General features: G+C 38.8%; 1 protein-coding gene across 1 annotated transcript; it reads right to left on the bottom strand.

The window, feature by feature from the left end:
* Positions 1-1,153: 1,153 nt before the first annotated feature.
* Positions 1,154-19,781, bottom strand: GRPEL2 (GrpE like 2, mitochondrial). Its single transcript, XM_043986255.1, has 4 exons — positions 19,610-19,781; positions 10,135-10,288; positions 5,236-5,317; positions 1,154-2,156 (listed from the first exon to the last, which is right to left on the bottom strand). The coding sequence occupies exons 1-4, from the start codon at positions 19,684-19,686 to the stop codon at positions 1,801-1,803; spliced, it is 669 nt and encodes a 222-aa protein (XP_043842190.1). The 5' UTR covers positions 19,687-19,781; the 3' UTR covers positions 1,154-1,800.
* Between the last annotated feature and the right edge of the window lie 480 nt (positions 19,782-20,261).

A 20,261-nucleotide genomic window follows, 5' to 3' on the forward strand; every position in this document is an offset into this window, starting at 1 on the left:
TTCTGAAAGACATGGGTTAGTTTGAGGCTTTACCTTACATCCTACAAACTGCCAAAAATGATAAAAAATGGCAATAGTCAATGTTGGAGGGTTGTGGAATAGTAGGAACACTAATACATTGCTGGTGGAATTGTGAAACTTTCCATTTTGAAAAGCAATTTGGAAAAGTTTTCATATACACCAAAATATTAATAGCAGCATTTTTTTGTCATAGTAAAGCATTGGAAACAAAGTAGATACCCTTCAAATTGGGAATGGCTGAACAAATCATGGTATTAAGAATATAATAGAATATTATTGCGCTGTAAGAAATTATATCTGTGATGAATACAGAGAACCATGAAAAGAGATATGTGAACTGATATAGGATAAAGTAGGTAGAGCCAAGAAAACAACATATACAATAACTACAACAATGTAAATTACAAGAACAATCACATGTAAAAAAATCAAAAGTGAATGTAACAAAATTATAAAGCTCAAATGTGAACTGAATGAAGAGATGACATAAGAGGACATCCCCAACTTACCCCTCCATGGGGGTGAGAAGTCCATAGTTACTATACATTGCACATTTTAAAACTTTTTCAATATGTGGATCAGTTGTGCTGATTTTTTTCCTCTTATTTTTCTTTTTAAATATTATTTGTCATATGGGATGGCAGTCTGGGAGAGGAAGGGAAAGGAATACTGGGGAAAATTATGATGATGTAAAAAACAGAAGACATCAGCAACAAACATTAAAAAAAGAAAACTAGGGAAAAAATTTAAATATGACTACAAAAAAAGAAAGACATGGGTTGGAATCTGTACTAATGGAGAGAATATTCACTTCTGTGAGATCTCAGATTTACTGAATTATTAAGTACAAAAACTGAAAAAAAAAATGAAAAGGGTGATATTTTTGCATTTCAGATAAAATTCACTTAGATAAATCTATATATTATAAAATAGAACTGGTCTTCCTTATTAAACTCTAACATGTTTTCATATAATCACGGAAATATTAGCACTGGTAGGAACCTTAGAACAGACTGTCAGAACTAAAAGGGGAAAAAACAGCACAAATTAATTATGAGGAAAAAATTAATCAACTGATCAATAAGTTAGAATATAGTCTGTCAGATCCAAAAAAGAACTTAAAGATCTAGTCTAACATCCATAATTTTACTGATGAGGTTCAGAGGAGAGGAGACTTGTGCAAGATCACATAACAGAGGCAGAATATATAATAAACATGTCTACATATTCCTGGCTCAGTACACTTTCCATTAAGGTAATTTTGAATTGGTATTAGGGAATATAGGGAAGTAGGAATGGGTAGAAGAGAGACACATCACAGAATTAAATTCAATTACAAACACACACTATATGACACTTTGTTCTGTCTTTCTACCTGAAAGACACTAGTGTACGGTTATTAATAAATAACTTTATCCAACATGCATTTTAAAGGCCAATGATAGGGCTTCTGATGAAGTCAAAGGAAATGTTACATTAAACCAACTAAATGCCATAATATTGAACTTATATTCATATGATTATAAAATTAAAGCTGCAAGGTACCTTAGAAATTGTTTAGTGCAAACCCCTCATTTTATAGCTCAGAAGTAATATGACTCACCACATGTCAGAACTGACAAGAATATGGTTTTTTTCCCACTACATAGATTAAACTCAAAATAGATAGGGCAAAATATCCCAATTATAATACAAATCTGTGTAATAAATAAAGGAAACAAAGGGGCTGTGTTCTGTGCAAGAAGAAAGAATGTAAATTTCCCCAGGTCCCAGACCCCATCATTCCTGTGTCTCAACAGCCACACCCACTTGGGCAGGTCTGATGGTTCGACCATGAAGTTTATAGCCATCTAGGGTAACAAGTGTCACTGTGCCTGGCTGTACTCCATCGGCTGGTATGTGACAAACGATCTCATGGTCATATGGGTCATACTTATCACCAATGGGAGTCATTTTCTGCAGACCATGCTTAGCAAATACACTCTGAAGCTTAGCCTGGAGGAGGGAGAGTCCTTCAAAGACCTTCGTGAGGGTTGGCTTCTGGTCCCCTGGCTCTGCTTCCCCAGAGCTATGCTTGGTGGCCTTCTCCAAGATATCTGCGATCTCTACCAAATCTTTGCAGAAACTCTGGATCCCTGTGAATAAGCAAACAAACAGCATAATTGTCCAGACTTACTAGATTATCTTAAATGTTATACACTCACAGAATACAATTTAGAGTTGAGAGGAATCTTAGAGGCCATCAAAGTCTGCCCCTCTCATTTTGCAGCTCAAGAGACTAAAGGCAAAGACTTAAAGTGACTTGTCCAAGATAGTCAAGGTAGATTTTGAACCAAGTCCTCTGCCACTAATCCAGGGTAGCTTCTATGATACGGATTGGAATGAACTAATTGAAGAGACCGAAGAGTACAAACAGGGGCCAGGGGATAAATCATAGTCCAGACTGGGTTCAAATCCATTGCTTTATCTACTCTATCACAATACTTTCTTGGCTAGTTTTTTAAGTAGAACTGGGATTTCATTGATGTAGAAAATTCCAGGTGGAAAACCCTCTCTACCAATGCAGATAAGCACTACATCTCTGTGACTTATAATCTACCAAAGTCCCTGGAGGAACAGAGAGGTTAAGGGATTTATCCAGGATCACAAAACCAATACATGACAAATGGGACTTGAACTCAAATGTTCCCGACTCTTGAGACAGCTCTCTCATTGCCTCTTTGCCTAATAATAGTATCAATAATAGCTGATTGATAGGTAGCACAGTGGGATAGAGCACTGGGTCTGGGGTCAGGAAAACCTGCATTCAAATCTGCCTTCACACGATTAAGCTATGTAATCCTGGACAAGTCACTTAACCTTTATCTGCCTCATTTTCTTCAACTTTAAAATGGGGAAAATAACAGTACCTACCTCCTGAGGTTGTTGTAAGGATCAAGTGGGATAATATTTGTAAAATACTTAGAACTGTAATTGTTATATATAGCAGGCATTTAATAAATATTTTGCCCCTTCTTTCCTTATCTGGCATTTTAAGTTTTAAAAGCACTTTACATATACCACTTTTCTGATCCTCACAGTTGGTATTATGTGCATAATCCTCATTTTTAAATGATATAATTTATAGAATATTTCAGCTGTTCCTTTGTTTTCCATCCTTGTTTCCATCATCTGTTTTTTTCCTGGGTCTTAATAATCTTCATTTTCCTTTGCTTCATTATTTTGTTCCTTTTCTAATTTCCTTAAATGCAGTGTTGTATAGTTTTATTTACTTAACATAAATTCTGATTTAATATTTATATATTCTCTTCTTTTTGGAATTTCATTGCTTAACTCAGATATAATTTGATATAATATTTATTAACTATTTGTATAAACTTGCATCTTTTATCATAATTACTTTTTACTTTTAGTTCTGTTAGAATTTATTTGTTCTAATTATTTATTTGGCTATCATCTACAAATGTGGCATGCAAAATATTTTGCCTTAAATTGACCTCAGACAACTATGACCATGAAACTGATCAATTGTTGTGAATGTTCCATATGAATCTGAAAAGAAAGCAATGTTTTCATCTTTTTTTCATTAAGTTTTCAGCACTATAACTATTAAGTCCATCTTGTTCATCACGGTTTCAAGTCTATAACATCTTTGTTGTAACTTTTATTGATCATATTCTGATAGCAGGGTACTAAGGTTCCTATTACTTTACTATCCTATTACTTCCACATTACTATAATTCAAAGATTATTAGAGCTGGAAAGAACCTGGAGATCATTTAGTATAAACCCCTCATTTAACTGATGCCAATTAACATAAAAAGTGCTAATGTTATCTTTGACTACATTACTAGCAGGATAATTGTCTCCTCCAAAGTGACAGAGGTGACAATCCAACTGTTCACTAGCCTGGTCTGAGCATATCTGGAATGCTGCATTCAGTCATGATGGCCACCTTCTAGGAAAAGTGACTAACAAATTGGAGCTCTTCCACAGAAAGGTATTCATGGAATTCCAAACCATAAATCATACCACATAAGGCTTAACTGAAGATCCTGGGAACATTTAGCCTGGAAAGAAGACTTATGGGGTATATAATCGAAGGATGTCCTCATGAAAGAAAATGCAAATTTGCTTTGCTTGGTCCTAGAGGTCAGAACTGTGACTAATGAACAAAAATTATAGAAATGTTAAATTTTTTTTTCAATTTACAGAAAACCTTGCAAATAAGAACTGCCCCAAAGGGCTACTTTGTAGTTAGTAGTGAGTTGCTATGACTAAATATTTTAAGGTAGAAGCTAAGTCACCACTTACAGGATGCTCTATGAACAAATGAAAAAAAAAATATTTATTAAACAGTTACTATGTTCCACCATTGTGATAAGCACTGGGGATAAAAATACAAGCAAGCAAGGTAGTCCCTCCCTGCCCCTAAGCAGCTTATACATAGGGAAGTGGTGGCCAGAGAAGAGTGCTTTGGAAGTCAAAAGGAATCAAGACTGAGCTCATAGGTAAAAATAATTGGCATATCCTTTTCAGAAATGGTGACATTCATGAGTACTGTTCTCAGAACCAGAGCTGAATGAAAAGTGGGGGTGAGATGGGAGATGCCTAGGTCTACGTTATTGAGGGGACTATGATTCAGCTCTGGGTGGACTGGAACTATAACGCTGAAGTACCTTTTAGCTCTAAAGTTCTAAGTGATTTGCAAGTAGTTTGGCAGAGGTATGAAAAGAAGCCAGATGTTTCTGTTACATATTTAGTAGCACATTTAGTTCTGCTATGCCACAGTGCTTCACGGTAGAATGTAAAACAAGATGCTAGAGGAGTAAGTGTGGGCCAATGTGCATTGAATATATAAAGAGGAGGCATGATTAATCAGTGATAGGAACAACTATTCATGTATTCTGTTCAAACAGTGGGTGGCAATTAGTCAGCATCAGTACTGTTAGAAGAACAAATGATACCATGTACCTCAAATAAAACCATAAGATTTTACAAAATGAAATCAAGGAATATTATAGTTAAGGATGCCCAGGATTTCTTTTAAAACAAACATTACAAAAAGCATCAACAATAGAATGGAAATAGATTATGGATCAATATGGTCTGCTAGAAAACCTCACTGATTTTAGTCAGCATAAACTGCAAAACCACTAATGAGCTGCTCCTAACAGAAAAAGGTCTATGATTATGTACAATTCCTCCACTTACCAAATATCTTGGCATCTTCCACAAATTTCTGTGTGCGCCTTCGTACATGTTCAGAATCAGCCAGAGCTTTCTGGTATCTTTCCTATATACCACGAAAAACATCAAAATGATCAAAATTCAAGTGTTCGTGAGTAGAAAATGTCCTTTCTTTTGTTCTGTGTGGTATGTCTTTGTTAAATGCATGTTTGTTTTTTAATCTTGCATTTGTAAAGGAACTTGGTTCAACTAGAATTAGCCAGCCTGCTTTGGGCTGGTGAGACATGACAGCTTCAGCCAGAGGGAGAGGATAATTAGAAAAGGCCAGAAAAATAACTGATAAGGGGCAGCTAGGTGGCGCAGTGGATAGAGCACCAGCCCTGAAGTCAGGAGTACCTGAGTTCAAATCTGACCTCAGACACTTAACACTTACTAGCTGTGTGACCCTGGGCAAGTCACTTAACCCCAGTTGCTTCACTATAAATAAATAAATAAATAAATAAATAAATAAATAAATAAATAAATAAATAAATAAACAAACAAACAAACAAATAAATAAATAAATAAATAAATAAATAAATAAATAAATAGCTGGTGTACCCACAGGGTATAACTATACCAGCCTAGATGTTAAGTTCTAATCTTGCTTCTTTATAATTGGTACTTGTAAACTGGTACTCAAGTAACTTCTTTACTCTCTAGTATAAAGTACCCCAAGAGAAGAGGGAGAGAGAGAGTAAAGAAATAGACCTGTCAAGTGAGAAGAACTAAGAGAACATTTGTGCACAGAGGAAGTAATATTGTTTGATGAAGAACTGTGAATGACTTAACTACTCTCAGCAATACAATGATCCAAGATAATCCCAAAGGACAATCAATGAAACATACCATCTACCTCCAAAGAACTGATATTGATTAAACACAGACTGAAGCATGCTAGTTTTCATTTTTCCATTTTTTCTTTTGTTCAAGTTTTCTTATACAAAATGACTAATAAGGTAATATTTTACATAATTGTACACTTATAACCCATATCTGATTGCTTACTGCCTCAGGGACTGGGGAGAGGAGGGAGGGAAGGAGGGATAAAAATTGGAACCCCAAACCATAAACAAAAATATTACTTTAAAATTTTTTAAATGGACCTATTAAGGCCAATTGATAGCTTTTGGATGAACTTCTTGTTTTTGTTTGGACTTCATAAATGTCATGGCCTATTCCAAGATCAGGACAAAAAGCCTAGGGCTTAGGGTGCCTATATGACGAAAAAGCAAAAGTTTTTGCTATATCCTTTTTATTAATATTGATAAACATAGGTAACTTTTCTGAGCATCAGCTAAGTTTCTCTCCTTTGAATGTTACATGCAGCATCACTGATACTGTCATCTAAAGTACCTTATCCTATTCTTGTTTGATATAAAGACTCGTGGAAATAATTGTAGTGGATTAGGCATCAGACTATAACAATTTAAAATAGGGAAATAGGTAAGAGGTAGGAATATATAATACCTGTCTACTTCACAAAACATATATGAACAACTTGGTTTATTGCAGGAGAAATGTATTTGCATGTGAAACTCTATGCAAGTGCCAGGAGTTCACAATCCAAACAGAAGCTTGGGAGAAGGGAGCAATCTCCTCCTAAATGGGATTGGTAGGGCAAAAGGAAAAGAGCAGTAGGGGGAGGGAAAGACTAATTCCCTCCCAAAGGAGAGGAAGAATCACGAAGAAGATGGCAAAATCAACATTCTTTTCCCTTGGGAACTGGCAACTCAAAAAGACAAGTTCAGAGAGCCCTGGGAAGGAACCCCTTAACATACATAACACCACAGTTTGGAAGGAAGCGGGAACAGTGACAGGATGAAGCAAGGAATGCATGATTTTAAAAAATATCAGCTAACTATGCAATATCCAAGAGGTATAGACATCAGTGGAAAACAAAGATAGTTAAAAGGCAAGGGATTTCCACGTACTGAAAATCAATAAAGTAAAATCCTTGCTTTTGCTTAGAATAGATGCTGAAAAATGGCCAGAGTCATAGAATTTCAAAGCTGGAGGAACATTAGAACATAAATTGTCAGGGAGAAGAGAAGAACCTTAGAACATGCTATGTTAGAGCTAGAAGGACCTTAAAGACTATCCAAGCACAATGACCTCAGTTTCCAAGAAGCAAAAACTGAAGCCTTGAGAAGTCAAGTGATTTCTCCAAAACAGCAGCAGAACTAGGACTAGAACCCAAATCCAGTTCTTAGCCAGCATCAAAATCAGTCCGTGACAAATAAGCAGAATGTTTACCCCCTTCCTATTGCATCCAGTCACCTCATCTACACTCCCCTACCCAGGAACTGCCAAAGACTGCTTTCATTTGACCTGGCACCACGGTCCAGACCTTTCCTATTGGCCCCATTTTGTCCCCTTTTGCCATGAGTCACTGCTCAAATGTACTGTTTCCCAGAACCAACAAATGACTGCCTGTAGTGATGATTCCATCAAACCCTGTCTTCTCCATAAGTGATGGCTACAATACTTGGGGTTTCCCAAAGTCAAGAGGATTCAAGTGATGGCAACACTAGTCTGACAAGTAAGCTCAAAATAAGCCACTCTGGCTTTGAAGGGCTGTGCTTCCACATGATTAGAAGTTCACCAGGTAGCATGTCCCTACCCTACTTCCCAGATGCAGAGCCCTTTCGTTATCTCTCACTATTGGGACCTCAAAAAGAGACAAAGCCAACGGGCCCCTGTCAAAGCCATAATTAAACGCTTCACATTCGTGTAGTCTTTGCAAATAGATTCTTCAACTATAACCTGAGAGGCTTGACTTGGATTCGAGGTATAATTCTTGCTTTAAAGATCCATAATCATATCAACATGTAAATTTTCTCCACCAATGCAGCATAAAACTCACCCATACCTTTTTTGGTGTAGTGCATGAAGTACTGGACTTGGAATCTGGAAGTCCAGAGTTCAAATCCCATTTGTGACACTTGTTCTTTGTCTATTGGCAAATAACTAACTTCTCTAAGTTTCAGTTTTTTCATCTATAAAAGGGCAAAGATAATACCCATAATTCCTATACCGAAAAGTGAAATCTAATTGAAAATCAAATGACATGATATAAAGCACTTCACAAACCTGGAAATGCTATATACAATTATTAATGAATGTTATCCTCCAGGCCAGGTCTCCTGACTCCCAGATCATCTCTCTTCCCACTATACCAAGTTGTTTCCCTGATGCCCAAGTGATCATGGATAAAGTATTTAACCTCTTTAGATATCAGTTTCTCCCTCTGGAAAATGAAGATGTTCATCTGAATTCTAAGCTCCTTTCTAGCTCTAAATCCTATGATCTTGAAAAAAAACTACAATGTTAAAATAGTTTCTGATTACACTAATAGCAGTTTTTCTATGGCATTTAAGATTTATAAAGCACGTTCCTCAAAAGAAAACTGAGTTTTTTATAGCAGTAGTAATAATTATTATATTGGAAATTAATATTACCCTTTAGGTTTACAAAGTGCTTCACATACACCATATTTAAATTCTCCCAATAGCCTTATAAGATAGTCATTATAAATAATATCCCCATTTTGCAGATGAGAATGATGAGGCTGAGAGGTTAGCTGAGTTGGCAGCCCACAGTCACACAGTTAGTAAGTCTATGAACCAGGACTAGAACTTAAATTTCCTAATTACAAGACCAGTGCACTTCATCACAATGGTAGAATAAACCTATAATTAAAAATAAAATCATCCTCCTCTCGCCCCTGCCAGACTTCACATAGGTAGCTTTAGAAGTCCATGAGAAATAAAAGGTGATTCATAACAGAAACTTCCCCAATAACTGAGAAGTGAAAGCTGGCTATGTAAAACAGTGGAGAGAGCAGGTGACTGGAAGGTATTCTTTAATAACAGTAATTCTATTCTGAGAGCTTCAGTTCATTCCCATTGCCCCAGGTATGAGTGCAGAGTATTTAATCATGAACGTTACCTCTGAATCCTTTTTTCTTTCTAACCCATGGCTTAGGCTGCTCTGCTATTAGACCCGAGCTCTGTGTTGATTCCCATGGCCAGCCTTCCAGGCATCTTCCTGGAGGCCACCAAAGTCTTCAGCACAAAGAGGTTTAAAAAACTAGATCTCATTCTTTAAGTTTATCTGTATCCTCAAAGCTTTTCTGTACGGATGGGGCCAGGGCGCTGGCCATGGGAATCAACACAGAGCTCGGGTCTAATAGCAGAGCAGCCTAAGCCATGGGTTTGGAGTCAGAAGAGCTGCGCTCAAATCCTAGTTCTGTGATTTGATGAATATTTGGGCGAGTTGCCTCTCCTCTAAAAGGCTGGCTTTTCAGATAGATAAAATGAGGGCTTTGTATTTTATGATCTCCTAGGCCTATGATTCCATAATACTTTATGATCACAAGGAACCTTACCTACATATCTCATGGGTTCCTCACAATAGCCCTGTGAGATAAATAGGGCAAATATTATCATCCCCATTTTACAGATGGAAAAGTCAGGGTTAAGAGAGTGATGTGGCTTGCTGAAAGCCCACAAAATAGCTTAAGTGTCAGAAGAGGCTCTTCTAGGCATTAAAAGAGAACCATGGGGGCAGCTAGGTGGTGCAGTAGATAGACTGGCCCTGGAGTCAGGAGGACCTGAGTTCAAATCAGCCTCAGACACTTAACACTTACTAACTGTGTGACCCTGGGCAAGTCACTTAACCCCAATTGCCTCACTAAAAATATAAATAAATAAACAAACAAACAAACGAATGAATGAATGAATGAACAAACAAACAAATAAATAAGAGAACCATGAACAGCTAATTAGTGCAAAATTCAAGCCTCAAAATCAAGGTGAGCAAAGACAGTAAACCTTCATTCAGTTCGTAATGGCTAACAATAGTATCCTGTGTAAGACTCACAGTTAAATCTCGGACTTCCTTTTGCAGTCGGAGGGCTTTGTGTTCCAGCGCTTCTTCGGCCAATAAGGGGCCTGGGTCAGCAGGAGGGTCAGTGGAGCCGCTGTCCTCTCCAGCACTACTCTGAGCAGCTGTGCTGAAGGCGGGTGTACAGCCTCTGGAGTGAATGTACAGAAAAGGGAAAGAGCAGATAATCAGTCAATACCAGGATGACATGGGTGTGAAAGACCTGGCCCCAGGCCTAACTACTAAGTGAGCTATTCACTTCCCTCCTGGTAGTTCCTTTTTGAAACTGATTGCCCCAGGATTTTTTCGGGATTACTAAAAAATGACTTAATTTCATTTTGAGGCACCATGTCTCCTATGCCTTCTTGGTCCATAGACCACCTGGACTCCATAGTTCACAGATCAGGCACTCTCTCTTCTGCTGCTGTCACTATAAACTGATGCAATTCTAGAATGCACAGATGGACTCCTTAACCATATCTAAGCCATCTGGGTTTTGATTCAATTATGAACGTTTACTAAGTACCGACTATGTTCAAAGTACTATGCTAGGTCCAGAGACCAAGAGAAAAATGAAAGTCACTGCTCTCCAGCATTTTACATTTTCCCTGAGGGGCTAGAGCATATACACAAATATATGCAAAGCAATTTCCAGGGGAAGAAAGTATTAACAAGCAGAAGATTTAGGAAAGGCATCAAGTAGGAAGTTATACTTTACCTTTGCTGTGAAGGAAGTGAGGGATTATGACACAGGTAAATAAGGAGGATCTTTCCTTCATGACAGATCATAAGTAAAAAGACAGAATGTCATGTAGGGTAATAGCCTGCAGGCCAGTTTGAGCGCAACAGAAAATAAATGAATATAAGGAACGCATAAGGCTGCAAAGTTAGGTTAAACATACTGCAAAGGGCTTTAAAAGCCAAACAAGGGAGTTATATTATGAAGGGTGGTTTGAAGAGGAGAGAGCCTGAAGTCCAGGGAAGACAAGTTAAAAGGCTGCTGCAGTAGTCCTGAGAAGACAATAAAGGTCTGAAATAGGGCTGGGACAATGTGAGCAGAAAGGAAACAGCGGGGAGAGATGTGGTAGAGGGAGAATTCAGAAGATTTGGCAACTAATTTGATATAGGGATTGAGGGAGTGGGAAGAGTCAAGGATAATTCCAAGGTTTTGAACTTTGGCAATTGGAAGGTTGGTGGTGTCCTCAACCGTGACGGGGAACTTTAGAAGAGGGAGGGGTTTTGAGGGAAATGAATTCTGTTTTAGAAATGTTGAGTTTAAGATGTCTACAAGATATTTAAGGGAAGATCTCCTGATCTGGAGATCAGGAAAGATTACCGTTGAATACACAGATCTGAAACTTATCATTACACAAATTATCACTGAAACCATGGGAGCTGATGAAACCACTGAGTAAGAAAGAAAAGGGCCTAGGATAGACCCTTAGGGAGATGCCAAAATTTCGTGGACAGAAGGAGGATTTGGTGAAAGAGACTAAAGAAGGCCAGTCAAACAAGTAGGAGATCAAGAAAGAGCAGCATCAAAGAAGCCCAGGGAGAAAAGTTATTCCAGGAGAAAGGGATGGTTAAAATCATCAAAAGTTCTAAGTCTTCTAGAAGGATGACAGCTGAGAAAAGGACATGGGATTAAGCACCTAAGAGATCACTGGTAACCTTGGAGAGAGCAGCTTTAATTGAAAAGTGGGATCAGAAGCCAGATTGCAAGGGATCAAGAAGTGACTGGGAAGTGAGGAGATGGAGGTAACATTTGAGTTGTTTTGCTTGGCCCCAGAGGTCAGAACTGGAATAAACGATGTTCAGTGAGGTAGATTCTGTATCAAGTTAAAAACAAAATTTCCTAACAATTATAGCTATTCTACAGTGGAATATGCTGCTTTAGAAGGTAGCAAATTCCCATCTATGGAAATCTTTAAGCAGAGACTAAATGAATGAATGAATGATAAAGCATTTGTCCAGGGCTTACTCTGTGCTAGATACAGTGCTAAGCACTAGGGATACAAGGACTACAAGTCAGTCCTTGGCCTCAAGGAGCTTATATTCCACAGGGGGAATATAACAACATATAAAGGAGAACTGGGGGGATAATTCATGCTGTGGCAGACTGATTTGGGAATAACCAAGAAGTGAATAGAGACTTGGGTCTAGGTAGGATGAAGAGAAACCTCACCAACAGAGCCTAGTGTCTCAGAGGCAGCATCCAGGGTTCCTATGAGAGAGGGGTGAAGATTGCTAAAGCGCAGCCAGTATGATCTGGAGATGGCCAGAAGACTGCTTGCCAGAAATGCTATAAAGCTTCCTACTCAGGTATGCATTAGCTTGGAACCTGAGATCCCTTTCATTTCTGAAATTCTAAGAAAGTGTGGGGTACGGCTAGGGCTCAGGTATGTAATGCCCCCGTACCCAAATGAAAACTCGATACCAAAGAAAGCCATTGGCAGTTGCAGGGTGAAAGAGATAGAATTGATCTAAAGGAGACTTACTTACAGGGGGGTCAGTGTGTCCGTGGTGGCAGCGGGTGGACACTGTGAATTGCTTTAAATTCCTGAGCTTTCCTTCCCCTTCTCTGATATTTATACATGTAGGTTACATAGGGCAAGGGGCCTTCTTTGTTCTAACTAATGTTATTCATTGGTTGCAGTGCTTGTGAAGAAAATGCTGATTGGGTTAAAAGCTGCATGAACTCCTAATTCATGGTTTGCTCATAATATAAGCACTTTAAGAGCAATATGTATGGCTCTTCCTTATATGGATAGTCCATACGGCATGTCTTGGAATTCACATTCCATCCCTTATATGGATATTCTGTTCTTGATGTCCCGGACCCTACAGAGAGGCAGCAGCACAGCACAGTAGAAAGCACACAGAGAATCAGAGGGCCTGAGTTTGAATCTCAGCTTTGCCATATTACTTTAGTCAAGTCATTCAAACACTTAACTAGGCTGCAGTTTTCTTATTTATGAAATGTTTGATTAGAAGTTCAAGGAAGATATTTGTAAAGCACTTAGCACAGTGTCTACATAGAAGGCTCCTAGCTACCATCATCATCCTCTTCCTCCTCCTCCTCCAATCTGATTGGCCTAGTATTCAAGGCCCTCCACATCTGATACTACTCTGTCTTTCAATGCTTCATTTCATAATACTCTATGTGATAAGCTGCAATCCTGCCAAAGTAGCCTACTCAATCAATCATTCAACATGTATTAAGTACCTACTATGTGCCAGGCACTGTGCTAGGTGCAGGGAATACAAAAAGAGGCAAAAAGTCCTTGCTTTCAAGGAACTTACATTCTAAAGGGGGAGACAACATGCAAAAAATATATATACAAAGCAAACTATATACAGAATAAATAGGTAATTAACAGAAGGCATTAGAATTAAGAAGAGTTGGTGAAAGCTTCCTGTAGAAGATGGGATGTTAGTGGGGACTTAGAGGAAGTCGTGGAGGTCAGTATCAAAGTGGAAGAGGGAGGGGCAGCTAGGTGGCGCAGTGGATAGAGCACCGGCCCTGGAGTCAGGAGTACCTGAGTTCAAATCCAGCCTCAGACACTTAACACTTACTAGCTGTGTGACCCTGGGCAAGTCACTTAACCCCAATTGCCTCACTAAAAAAAAAACAAAAGCAAAGTGGAAGAGGGAGACCATTCCTGGCAGGGGAGACAGCCAGAGAGAATGCCTGGAGCAGAAAGATGGAGTGATTTGTTCATGGAACATCCAGAAAGCCAACGTCACCAGATAGAAAAATCGAGGGTAGCAAGGAAGGTGTAAGAAGCTTGGAAAGATAGGAGGGATATGGGTATTCTCCTTTTCCCTAAACACTCAATACAAGCAAGGATCAGAAGATTTTAGAGCTATAAGGAATCCAAGAAATCATTTAGTCTAACCTCTTTATTTTGTAGATGAGGAAACTGAGAGGCAGGGGAAATTAAGTGTCTTCTTCAAGGTCACACTAGTTGATAAGTAGTATAGCTGAGATTTAAACCCCAGTTTAATGTCTCCATAATTCAGTTCTTTCAATTGCATCCCAGTGCCAAATTAGATGACTCTCTCTCCCAGGAACTTGCCCTGAATTTTCAAGTCTTTATGCCTTTTACTTACATTGTTTCCTATTCATGGATTACTCTCCTCCCCACCACCCCACCACCCCCATCTATTGAGCTTCTATGGAAACTTTAAATGCCAATTCAAATGTCACTCCCTCAAAGAAGTTCCCCAGTGAGGTAAAGACATTCCACCAGATCTCAGGTAGCATCTTGTCCCTTTTTAATGGGATCTTCATATAGTATTGTGTATCATAGTTATCTGAAGCAAAACAATAGGAGAAAAAAAAACAATAGGTGGAAAATGTCCCGGATTCAAACTCAGAGGACCTAAATCCAAATCTTGGTTGAACAACTTTCCAGATATAGAGTCTTAGGCAAGTCACTTCTGGTCTCTGAGACTTGGTGTCCCCAGCTTAAGAATAGATAATTTGTAGAATATTATCTCTAATGTCAGTTACAGCACTTGATCCTATGAACCCAGGATCAGAGCTTAAGAGCTGACAGGGATAATACTATAAAACTATGGTATGAGTACCACAACAGCAGAAAAGTCATTTACTTTTGGCCTTGGGTTACCTAACATTTTATCAATGACTTGAAGGCATAAATACCATGTCAAGCTTATCAAACTTACAGGTAAAAGAAAGATAGGAGGGCCAGTCAACACATCCATAAAGATCTCCAAAAAAACTTAGAAAATTTTTTTGAACTTAAAAATACCACCCAAAAGGATTTCCCCACAAAAGAAGATTCTCTATAAAACTGAATCTACATTTCACACCATTTACTTTTTAAAAAGTATAATAGGGGGCAGCTAGGTGGCACAGTGGATAGAGCACGGGCCCTGGAGTCAGGAGTACCTGAGTTCAAATCCGACCTCAGACACTTAATACTTACTAGCTGTGTGACCCTGGGCAAGTCACTTAACCCCAATTGCCTCACTAAAAAAAAAAAAAAGTATAATAGGGCGTACTGGCCAAGATGGTGGAGAAAAGCCAGGAAGTTGCCTGAGCTCCCCTGAGTTTCCCTCCAAAACAACATTAAATAAAAGTATAATAAATTCCACGTTACTTTCAAAACTATTCTACTTATCTGTACTTACTTCTGAAATTCTTTCTGTCTTCTGTTCATTTTAATAATGCTACAATAGCCCTCTGCTGGGTTGGGTGTTTTTACATCACTATTGCTCTTTCCTCTTTTATTTCCCCCACTGAAAACCCAGAGAAAGAAAAAAAAAGAAAAAGAAGAAGAAGAAGAAAACACGTAACAAATAAGTACAATCAAGTAAAATCAACACAATGGCTATGTCCAAAAGTGTCTTTTTCTGCACTTTGTTTCTATCACTTGTCAGGACGTGAGTAACATGCCTCATCAGAGGTCCTTCTGGAGGCATTCTGGGGGTTAGTCATCACATTGATCTGAGTTAAATGTTTCGAAGTTCTTTTTCTTTGTAATATTGCTATCCCTGTATAAATTATTTTCCTAGTTCTGCTTACCTTGCTCTCGATCAACTCACACTACCTAGGATTCTCAGGAATGTTCTCATTTCTTATAATGCAATAATATTCCATTATATTTAGTCATTTGCCAACTGTCCAAGAGAAAATAAGGCACCTCCCTAGATCTTTTCTTCCCCTCCCCATTCTGGATCAGGAAGTTTGTTGTTTGTGACTATTCCTTCCCCTGTATTATCCTCCCTCTTACTCTCCTACTCATCCCTGATTATTTCTTAGTTGAGTTTCATATATTTCTATAGCAAACTCCTTGTGTGTTCAGCACCTTATTTGTTTAAAAGTGAAGTTCATCTAATGTCCAATCCTCCAAATATTTTCTCCATGATTGTACACTCTTCTTCTCAAACACCCCAATTATATAAAAAAGCAACTTCCATACCCTTTCCCCTCCTATCTATAGCAGTATATTCCTTTTACCTTCTTTACCTTGTTTATCCTCTTAAAATAATCAAAGCATCCACCCTTTCTCTCACCCCCAGGACCTCTTTTTTTTTAACTTATTTATCTACATCTTTATCCTTTGAAGTCATTAAGGTTCTGAAGGACACATTTATTCTCCCCTTATTATAAGCACCATATCATCATATAGTTCCTTTCAATTTTTCAAAGAAATTTACCTTTCCAGATTTCCCTGGACCCTTGAATTTGTATTTCAAATTTCGTACTCAATTCTGTTTTTTTCATCAGAAATGTTCAGAGGACTGCATCTTTAAGGCCCCCTCTGGCACCACAGGAGAGTGTTAGGAACAGAGGCCCTGGGAAAAGTCACTTATTGTAGTTTCTCATTGGATTTCTTCATTGATATTAAATGTCATGTGAACTTTAGGGTTTTCCTGGAGCAGGTATATGAGAGCTTGGTGGTCTGCCTTATCTTCAGTTAGTCATCTGGGCAGGAAATCCCCATGACCCTTTTTAGCATGCAATTTGTCACACTGATAAATGTCTATGTATTGTGGAAGAAATACACTTCATTGATTTAGACTGGTCAAGGAATTTTCATTCCAGCAGCTGCAGGAAGAAAACATTCATCACAGATACAGAATCTTAGTGTTGTAAAAACTCTTCTCTGAGATGAGTAAAAGATGATCATTTTACAGTCTTTTATACTGTAATAAGAAAACAAAAAGCAAAAGAGAGTGGTAGAGATTTGGGTCAGCAGGATATAGTAACTGAGTTGTAGATGGAAATAAGTAACATATTAACAGGATATGGTTACAGCAAGTTTATCAGGTGCATAATTGTTTTGACTAGAACACAGTTTCCCAAAAGAAAGAGAATTTCCCATATTCCTTCAGGGCTCATATGAGTTGGACCTATATAATTCTATTTATATTTTTATGTATATAATTTTTATGTTGAATTCAAAATGTAAATGGAATTTCTCTATCACTGAGAATTACTGAGTGACACATAAATTTTTAGTTTTAATATAAATTAAGCAGTGAGGAAATAAATTGTCATTGAGAGAGGGAAGGCAATAAGAAATCAATAACTGGCGTGTTCTTGGATGCTATGTGAAGTAGCAAGAGGACTCTAAAATATGTTTACAACATGAAATTTTTCTTGAGAAGTATTAAGTATGAAAAGAATTCTTAGTATGCCCATGGGATACTCAAAGTGATTGTTGTTTTACTAGCATTGCAATTTGAGCATATTAATGTTGCTATTTTGGGGGTGAAGAGAATAGCACAGTTAGGAAAAAATTATAAAAAATTGGTCTGAAAAGAAGTGATTCTAGGAAAGAAAAATATAAAGCAAGCACTGGGTAGTCCAAAAAAAATGTTATTACTACTGCTACACAACAATTTGGGGGGGGGGGCAGGGCAATAAGGGTTAAGTGACTTGCCCAGGGTCACACAGCTTGTAAGTGTCAAGTGTCTGAGGCCAGATTTGAACTCAGGTCCTCCTGAATCCAGGGTTGATGCTTTATCCCCTGCACCACCTAGATGCCCTTCACAACAAATTTAGTTTAATGAAATATTTTGTCAGTGCAATGTATCGAAATATTGCCAATTTTCTTTATCTGAAGAATAAATTTCCAAGAATCAATGAGTCTAAATCCATGATGGAATATTTGTGGGATCTCAAATAAAGCAAAAGATGAAAAATTTTCAATTAGAGTTGAAATTGAAAAAAGATTCACTGAAATTATTGTAAAAATTGACAAAGTAATTTGGGGGGAAATAAAAGGCATAAAATCACCACGAAACAGTAAATGATTTCTTTAAAGCCTAGAAAATTATTGGGTATAACATGTCACTCAAGATCCATTTCTTGAATTCATACTTGGATGTCTTCCAAGAAAACTCAGGTGTTATTACAGTGATGAACAAGGGTAATACTTCCATCAAGAAATCTCTACAATGGAAAAAGAATAACCACGATTAAGTGGAATACAAACATACTGTCAGAATATTGTTGGATGCTGAGAAAGGATGTTCCATAGCGAAAATACAACAGGAAATCATCAGTACCATTCATTACCTACATTTTAGATTTGCTTAGACAAAACATTTTAATATAAAACGTGAAAAAAGTAAATGACCAAAAAACCCTTAAGCTATGTTTAAAATCACAAAGAAAAAATCCTGTAAAGTTAAACTATTTTTAGCAATGTAATAGAAAACCATTTGTTGTTGTTGTTGTTGCTGTTGTCTAGTGTAACAGAACAAATAAGAGATGTAATGTTATAAGAATAAACAAAGTCTCAGCAGCCTGCCACAGTGGTGAGTGTGCTGGGTGTGAAATGAATAAGATCTTGTTTTTAAAACACTCTGAACCTTGAGAAAATGCTATTCCAAATTTCTCTCCTTAAGCCTTTAACACCTCCTTCCTCCCCACTTCTTGGCTGAGGATCATTCATCTCGACCTTTACTAAGAAAAATAAGGCTATTTCAATGAACTCCTCTTGTTTTCATCTCAAAACCCCTTGGCATCCTCCATACCAACCATACTGATCCTGCAGCCATGTCCTCACCCTCCTACCCTAGACCACCAGTCTTGCTTCCAGAGCCATATCCCAGGAAACAACACTTAAGATGCAAGCAGAAAGTGTCTAACAACCTCTTAGCAACAACCACAGCAGACCCGGAAAAGTTAAAACCACCCAAGTCCTTGGCTCTGTCAGATGACTTCATATCAGAAACGCTGACATTTTTGTCAAAGGAAATACCACCAAAGAAGCTGCCTTACCATCTGCTTTGCTAGTGCACCCTGAGGAGTACTGGACCTTTCAATCTGACTTGATGCTACAAGACTGTCCCTTCAAAAGCAGGAACCATCTGGCCTGGAATTCTCTCCATCATCTCTCGCCCCAAATCCCACCTCCTAAAGGAAGCTTTCCCCAACCTCTCAATGCTAGTGCCCTCCTTCTTCGATCATCTCCAAGTCACCCTGTACATGTATTGGTACACAGTTGTTTGTATGCTGTCTCTCTTCCATTCAATTGTGAATTCCATGAAGGCACAGACTGGGAGGCCGGGAGGGGGGTGGGAGTGGGTGATGCCTTTTCTTGGGACTCCAGAGTTCAGGCCCAGGTCTGAGGCGTGGAAATCGACTGACCAGGGTCGGTCACACATGGGCCCCAAGTCTGGCTCTGCCAACAGCTCAAAATCTATCCAACAAGGGCGGGAAAAGGAAAGGGAACTAGAATCGGGGGGCCCCTGGGTTCAAATCCCCGTTCGACCACTTGTGGGACCTTAAGCAAATTACTTCTGCTGAGCCTTAGTTTTCTCCTATGTCAAATTAGGTTGGCTGGAAGTCCTCCAAGGTCCTTGCCCACTAGGGACCCAGGAGCCTCAGTTCTAAGGCAGCCGAGGGCTTTCCCATTCTGTGCCTCGACCATCCCCGCCTTCGGCCCCAGCTGTCCGAGGCCCCGCCCCACACCATTCCCTCAGTTACCTGCTCGGGCCCGGAGTGCGGCGGCCCGCGAGTCGCTGCAGGGTCCGTGGGGCCGCCCAGAGCCAGCGTCCAGCCATGTTCCGCCGCCTTACAGACTAAAGAAGCCACAAGGCAAGGAGGCGTTCTCGCCTCAGAGAACGGGAGAGAGAACTACAATTCCCAGTGATCCCCGCGGCTCGGACAGGTGAAGGCATCTAGCATCCCGGAAGGGGAGGGTGAATAGATCACTTCCGGCCACTGGAGGGCTGGAACGGGGCGGGACAAAAGGGAGGGGAAAGGGAGAAGGGCTAAGGAGGAGGAGGAAAGGGAGGAAAAGGAAGGAAAAGGAAGGGAGAAAGGAAAGGAGAAAGGAAAGAAGGGGAAGAGACAAAAAGGGAGGGGGAAATGCGGAAATTTATTTTGCTTGATTATACATATTTGTTGCAAGAGTTGTTTTACTTTTCTAATGGGGAGAGAAAATAAACACTTGTTAATTGAAAAGAAATAAAATTTAAGAAAGGGGATGCAAAAGAAGGGGAGGTGGAAATGGAGAAGGAAAATATAAGTAGAATGATAGGAGTTAGTTATTCAGTCAGTCAGTAAACATATTTATTAAGAGATTACTATGTGCCAAGCACTTAGGATACAAACAAAAGCAAAAAAAAAGACAGTC

Source organism: Dromiciops gliroides, chromosome 2 (assembly GCF_019393635.1).
Source record: "Dromiciops gliroides isolate mDroGli1 chromosome 2, mDroGli1.pri, whole genome shotgun sequence".
Lineage (NCBI taxonomy): Eukaryota > Metazoa > Chordata > Mammalia > Microbiotheria > Microbiotheriidae > Dromiciops > Dromiciops gliroides.